Consider the following 7,672-nt stretch of genomic DNA (forward strand, 5'->3'; position numbering starts at 1 on the left):
GACCATTATTGCTTTGCGCAGATTCTTTAAGTCGAAAAGAAACGATGCGTATACAATTACAAGAATAGAGTCTAACATTATGAAACAAATTTTAACAACATTGTGAACATTTGAGTAAGCGATTTTAGCAATATAAAGGATGGAGTTACCTTATCACGAATGAATACGTTTAGCTCTTCTGTATCATGTGTCCCTAGTTCAAGGACAATTTCAAGGGTTTGGGTTGTTGTGATAAACAGTGGTTTTCTCGATAGTGTCTACTGCGCTTTAATACGTAGACTTATTTTCAGCGGAAATGAAAAGCATTTTGAGTGCGCGTAATCGATCTTTTTTCTCATAATTTGTTGTTTATGAGTAGTAACTTTAACCTGACATACCGTGGACAAGTTTTATACAATAAGGAAGACACGTATAACAAATTTCGAAATAACGTTTTTTGACCGAATGTATTTATTCCGTCCGCCTTGTAGAGGCTTCTTTCAATGTTTAACGAATGGTGACTCGCTGCATGCTATCGTAAGAGGAAGTCAACAGTAAGATAGCTAGCATGTACATATGGTAGTAATGTTGTTTCTTTTAACTTTCAGCAGGTGCAGGCCGTTTTTCTATATTAACATACAGTACAATTAAATGCGCATTTAATAACTGAAGAACTTGCTTATTTATCTCGTTAATTTCCGGATTTAAATGCAAGAAAAGGCATCTTTGGAAAGACAAAAAAAGCAAAATATACATGTTTACATATTTAACGTTTAACTATCAACACAGAGAAAATTATGTTAATATAGTCAGGTTAAAGTTGATATAGAGTCCTTAATAACAGGGTTTATGAATTACACGATAAAATTATTTGAAAATTTAGTCCAGCTTTCGTCATTTTGTCGAAAGAATGGTATGTACTATATATATAGTTTGCAACTGCGTCCGCTCTAATAAAGAATATTCAATGTATCGGAAAAATACATAACAAAATATTGTGTTTGGTTTATGATAAGATTAAGCTAAACTCTGTTGCAGCTTTGTCCGTTCAAATGCGGTCATCACAGTTTTAGTCATTTTCTGTTTATAATTGGTTTTATGTAATAAAGGTGTTCTGCTATTAAAGATGTAAAGAAGAAAAAGACTCCTCTGATCACGTGTTCTGGTGTTCAATTGATTGCTTTGTTGTTTATATACATGAAATTTAATTTCAAAAATAAGCATACTCATTAAGCAATTTTTGAGAAGTTTACTTTTTCCAGTTGTCTCTTTATTTGTCCGTATGCATTACCTTTGGCGCTTGTTTATTCCGTTATTAAAACCGATATTTTCAATCCCGTAAAATTAATACATTTCTTGTCATGCACATTGACTACCTTGTTGGAAAAAATGGGAAATTATACAATTAAATAAAAGTGTGTTTTTGTCGACGCAGGCATTTAATTTGCGGTAAGAAATTGGATAACCTACTTCAATTAGTGCTCACTTCTTCCTAAGCTAATGGTAGAGTGATCCACTATGTGTAAGCGCTGAATAAGTACTGTACGTTTTTCGTTCTCTTGTCAATTTGACATTTCATTTCACAAAAAATAATTTCACCACTAAGGTAAGTCAATCTTAAATATAAAAATGTTAGCGATGTATTCATAAGAAACATTGTAACAAATAAATTAGTGCGTCTTGTGTGGACTCGTTAAAGGAAATTGTTGCAACAAATTTTGTATGGTATCACATAAGTCGAGAGCAATTTAATGGGCATAGTGTAATTAAAACTGTACTGATTTTTTTTGCTTTAACATTTGTGTTAGCTCAACTTTACGTTAATTGAAATCCTAGACTTAGGGACAAGCTTTAGGGTATCGAGCGTGTTGTGAAATGCAACACGAGTTTGTAGAAGAGTCATATTTACTCTTGAATAAATTAAACAGGTTGATAGTAAACTAATTTGAAACTCCGTGACTTGTTACACTATAAGTTACAAAGGTGCGGTGTCGATAAACAGGAACACTTAACCGAATGGATGGGTTTTATATGACAGAATTCATTTGAAAAGTAAATCACTGACAGTGACAATGTTTAAGATAAAGCGAGGTTTACATTATTATCTCTTAAATGGGTCACTTACTTACAAACTGTGAAGTTTGTCCGAATATTTATTGAATTATTTCGTTAATAGCCAAAAGGGAAACGAATTAAACTGTCATTAAAGATTCCCACATGTATAATTAATAAATACAGAGAACAATCGGCAGTTGCCGAACTCCAGCGAACCCAAACATGCTTATCCCAACGATACATAGGAAATATAATTCAACATATTTGAGCCAGAAAGACTGCAGAAATCCTTATCAAGAAATTAACATTGTTTAAAGTCGTGTTAACTAACTGAACGGAATGAATATATAAATACACCGAGCAATGATACGACTTTATCTAAATATGTGGTCAAGGAGTTATCTTTAAGTTGAATAAATTAAACAATGCTATTTTAGGAGCAAAACATTCATTGTGGACGACTGGTGAAATGATAAGAGCTGAGTTAAAAACAAATCGGGAACCCTTTTGACGTTATTAGTAGTGCCTTTAAAGGGTTCCGTTTATAAGGCTATTTGTGTCCAAGGATCCCGTCAATAAATATATGCATAGCAATAGCACATAGTAAAACACTCTTACTAATGTTTCGTGCCATGAGTTGACAAACGTTTTGTAAACATATCGCGTTCTTAAGCAGTTTTTTTTTTCAGAAAACTTCTGTGTCAATAAATTTCCAGCACTAAACCCTAAAGTTTGCCTTAAAAACGATGCACATTTTAACTTTCCAACATTTGAGCAAGATCTTCAGACACGTAAAGAAATCAAAACATGCAACTTATAAACACAGGTAAAATATAATTTTGGATGTTGTACCGCATAAAATAAAATTTCGTGGTATATAGTTGCTCTTGTTCAATCATCATAGATATAAAGGAAACACGCAACCCACTTATAGTAAGCTTCCACTTGAATGTATTCAAACGTTGAAATTATCTTCACATAAACATTGTACACGTTTGCTGTTGTATTTTTTAAAGTTAAAAATCGTTGTCTGCTAGAACAAATATACTACGAGAAATGTAATGAATGGTGTGTTTACAATTTACAGTGTGTGTCTTACTATTTCTGTTTATATAACCTTTAAACACGTATTAGAGTGTTCGGAAAAGTTACCCTACACGTTTTTATTTCTGAACTTCATTTGCGTTTTTTATCCATTAATATAATTTGACGGGCTGACTATGAATACAGAAAAAACAGGATACGTTTCTCCAAAGAGCCATGCAATCTAATTTGAACTGAAAGTAACAATCGTCGTCGTCATCATGGAATAATCTTGATATATTTTCAGGCGACATTTCCAGCATAAGTAAAATTGTTGAGGTTACATTTGTATAGCAGTAGGTCATATTGAATTTCAGATTTGTGGCATATCATGGGTAAAATCGCCGACTAGCATAGCATAGGAATGTCCGGTGTAATTGGTGTATGAATTTGATACTAACGATCGCAGCTATAAGGTGTCAATATGTTGTTGTTGGCAAATTTATTACATCGGATGTATTTCATGCAGATATTTTTAGCGTTTCTAGTATAAACGACATTTTAAGAATCGCTTAAATGTGACTAAAAATGTGAAACTGTCCATATTCAAAAAGAATTTTCGCATCCTACTATTTCCATATCTTCCTTGCAAAAGGTGAAATATTAGTTAAACTGAAAGGTTAGGTCAAACCCATAACTCGTTATGTTGTTGTATATATGAAGAAAATTATTTCGATGTTTCATTCTGTCTGCGCTTTAATACATACATCAATGATACTAATAATAATAATACTTATAATAATATATTGATAATAATAATAATAAGTATTATTATTTTAATAAAATAACTATTATAATTTCACAATGATTTCATATTCAATTTGTGGTAAATATAATATTGGATGTATGTTTTTGGAGTTAAATTATGTTTTTATTTAATCAGAATCAAACTCATCGTCAACATTATCATGAATAACATCATCATCATGAATAGCATCATCTCATCATCAACAATACCATCATCAACATCAACTTCATCAGATTCAGATTCACCATCACCACCATCACCACTATCACAACCATAACCCCTACTACAATCAATGCTAAAGCGCTCACCACTACAACCACTGACAAAACCAATACTACAACTCTCTTTCGCCACCATTTCAGTCCTCTTGACGGCGCTTATGCTCGCACATGAAAGCGACTCCATGCCGGCGCATCGACGCTACGACAGACTGCGCAAACGCATTTTTTTTTACCCATGCTCGGAACAGGAGGCGGCTAAAGCCACTTCCGGACAGTCGTGGTTCCTGCACGTCAGACGGCTGGATCATGACGCCTCAGATCTGCGTCACGTTCTCGTAAGTAACGTTGTTTCCGTTAGTTTCGGTTAAAGCTATTTTGTCTAACATTTATGAATTTATATAAAATGTGTTAACAACTTATTATACATACATGTATATTTCAATATAAAGTTAATTAAAGGTTAAGAAGAACAAGTGTCGAAAAATGCGAAATAAGCCAGATATTTAATTGTGAAATCGAAAAGGTCTGTACAGACGAATTCGCTAGCATGTATATCATGCAAATACGTTGTGAATCTATATTTAGTTTAACGGTTCATTTAAAATTCCTGCAACGATATCTATTCATACGACACACGAACAATAAATCCTAATAATATGTAAGAAATATCTTCGTCACAATTGGCTCGGCGCTTATTTGTCTTTGCTGCTTTTATTAAATTCGTCTTTAATGTAAAAAAATTCTTGCCTATTTTGTGTTATTGTAACATATTTTTCTATCAATATATAGCAATTTAACTTATATAGAAATCGTATAGTCTCGCTTTAATAAAGAATACCATTCAGGTGATCTTTACTTTCAATAATAAACTTTATATACAATTCTGGACACTGAATTCTAACGTGCGATTTAAACAAGATTATGAGCTTCATGCGCAAACCCGCCAAAACGAAAGACCGATCCATGTTAAGATAATACTTTTTATTTCGATGCAAGTATGTGTGGTTCCGCCCTGACGTGGTGTTCGTGCCATTTAAACCCAGCAAAGCGCCATAATTATATGGCAGAAATAAGCCACAATAAATCTATTACTTGACAAAATATGAAGTTATTGGCAAATACAGTAGCAACATTTTGAGCAAGGCTGTTTTACCCCCGAAAAACTTGCCATAGCGAGCGATTGAAGTTTGTTTGTGCCAAGCAAATTCACGTATCTGCATTTCATTCATCTTATCACTTTCATATTTCATGTCTGTGTTTTGAAAATACATGAAAACAAAAAATTCTTTAAATTTACTAAAACAATCAAATGACATCATACCAATTAACAAATGATGTCGCTGAGGCGCATGTTTGATGTTTTCAATAATAGTGAAAAACACCCAAATTACTGAGGAACTTATCTTGATAGGAAATAATAACAATTGTAAATACATTAAAAGTCGTATTTGTTAAATTTTGTTTAAGTACCAATACTACGTTTATTTTAAACTGTTCATTTTTCTTCTTACAGGCCTGCAAACTGAATGACGATTGCGTCATGCCGCAGTTTAGTTCCTATATAGGCCATTTCTCGTCAATAGAGGTAAGTGATAGCGATCATTTATTCTTAAATAGAATGTTGTACAAACAGAATCATGTAATGATAAGGTCAGCATGTGTTCACGGTAGTATACAATATAGATATTAAAAATGTAAATAATGTATTCCGTCGGTATCATTCTTCTCATTTTCTTATTATGATCATTCAAAAAAGCCTTTGAAATTAACGATTGAATATAAATTACCAAACCAGGAACTTGGATTTTGAAATTAGCTCTTGTTATGTATTCTGTCTATCCCAACAAACACTATGTCAAACATGTCCAAAACATCAACATGTTTTCTGCGCATGCGCTTTATGAGTTGTTCGAAAAATATTGGGTGGGGGCGGGGCTTGTATCGTTTAACCAGTAGTTATGAGGAATATACAGCTCAAATCGACATATCCTTAGAAGAACGATAAATCTTTATGATAGCGCTATAATTGCAGAATATCACGACATATATGTTATTGATATTCCAACTTTAAGGAAGGCTAGCATAATAATTTATATGGGCATCACCAAATTATTATCAAGTATTATAAAATGTTTTGAATGTTTACCTGACTTTGTCGTTAGACGTGAAACAAAAGAGTGTTGTTGCTTTTTCAGGCAAATTGTGCTGGTGAATTTCTGCACACGGTTTTGCTCTGGCTGGGAGATTACAAACACAGGTTCGAGTTCCTCCTAAATAATGTGCTGCGATTGGAGGGCGGCAGTACCTATCTTGTAGAACAACAAATACTCAATGAACTGAAAGGCTTGACCAATGTGATAGTTAACGATATCGAAGCCATTTTGTTCCTGAACGAGGCAAATCACAATGGTGGACAAGAAAGTGGAACGTATTCGGACAACGTTTCCAGAGTGTACGAAATGTACGCAAACACTCTGAGAGATTTTGACGCGTTTTTATCGAACGCTTTGTCTTATCTTCGAATTCTTCGCATTCAATAAGATATTCACGAGTGCATTAAGATGATAAATGTATGCAATTAATGTTTTTATTTCTGAAAGCAGACTTTTTAGTGGTAAAATATTATTTTCTATTATTAAAATATGTGTTCCTTTCATTTAAGTATTATATTACATTTTCATTACCAGTTGTTCTAAATGCGCTAGATTGTGTGTGTTTTCCTTATGTTTTCTAACGTTTCGGACACCTGCTTCACAAAGTAATATAGAAAATCTTAAAATTTATTTTTATAATTGAATGCAAAAAAACCTTATATGTGATTTTTAAAAATGACTTTCACTGTTTTGAACATGCAAGAGACTGAATTGTTTGATATTAACGTGTGCTGTATTTGTTATTTACAACTGAACCCACTTTGTTCTCATCTTTTACGTGCCATTTTAACGTTTATTTTTTTTACATGTATTTATACATATACGTTACGTTCTTTGCAGAATATTTTACAGTTTCTGCCACATATGTTATTTTAATACTATTTGTGTGTAAGTCATTTCGAATGTCATTTTTAACATGGGCAATAATTTAACACGATGTCGTATTCTATTTAACATGTTCACCTCTGGCAATGCACTTTGTATCAAAATATGTTGGTGTGATATTTTAAAATATTTTTATATATGCTTTGCGTTCACTTTTTCTATTTCTTGTTCGTTGATTAGAAGTCATTTTGAAATCTTTTCATATGCTATTTTTGAAAAAATTATTTCACCTTTGTATACGTTTATTTCTCTATTCTATGGTCCTTCGGTTATAAAAAAAATATTTTGTAATCTTTGTTGTTTACGAGGCAATCCATAAAGGTATCACTCCATTGCACATCACAAATAGCTTGCTTTATACAATCCCCTTACAAAAAAAAACGAAATAAAAGGTAAAATAATAACAGTACTCACCCTGAAACAAATTTTACAGTCGCATTCTAATATCAAACAATATATAAACATGTACGAGCCGTGCTCTGTTAAAAGGGGGTTTAATGCATGTGTGGAAAGTATCGTCCGCACAGGCTTTTCAGGGACGACACTTT

The 7,672-nt window shown here is 32.7% G+C and overlaps 1 protein-coding gene across 1 annotated transcript; it reads left to right on the forward strand.

Moving 5' to 3' along the window:
• The first annotated feature begins 4,268 nt into the window (after positions 1–4,268).
• LOC127857180 (uncharacterized) lies at positions 4,269–6,684 on the forward strand. The gene is made up of 3 exons (XM_052393598.1): positions 4,269–4,421; positions 5,600–5,671; positions 6,282–6,684. Exons 1-3 carry the CDS (start codon positions 4,269–4,271, stop codon positions 6,624–6,626), a joined length of 570 nt encoding a protein of 189 aa, XP_052249558.1. The 3' UTR covers positions 6,627–6,684.
• The last annotated feature ends 988 nt before the right edge of the window (positions 6,685–7,672 follow it).

The sequence above is a fragment of the Dreissena polymorpha genome, chromosome 14, assembly GCF_020536995.1.
Source record: "Dreissena polymorpha isolate Duluth1 chromosome 14, UMN_Dpol_1.0, whole genome shotgun sequence".
Classification (NCBI taxonomy): domain Eukaryota; kingdom Metazoa; phylum Mollusca; class Bivalvia; order Myida; family Dreissenidae; genus Dreissena; species Dreissena polymorpha.

Bases quoted from the DNA above. Each gene is read 5' to 3' on its own strand.
- LOC127857180 (XM_052393598.1), top strand. From the start codon at position 4,269: ATGCCGGCGCATCGACGCTACGACAGACTGCGCAAACGCATTTTTTTT. The intron at 4,422-5,599 runs GTAAGTAACGTT...TTCTTCTTACAG, and splicing joins CAGATCTGCGTCACGTTCTC to GCCTGCAAACTGAATGACGA. The intron at 5,672-6,281 runs GTAAGTGATAGC...TTGCTTTTTCAG, and splicing joins GCCATTTCTCGTCAATAGAG to GCAAATTGTGCTGGTGAATT.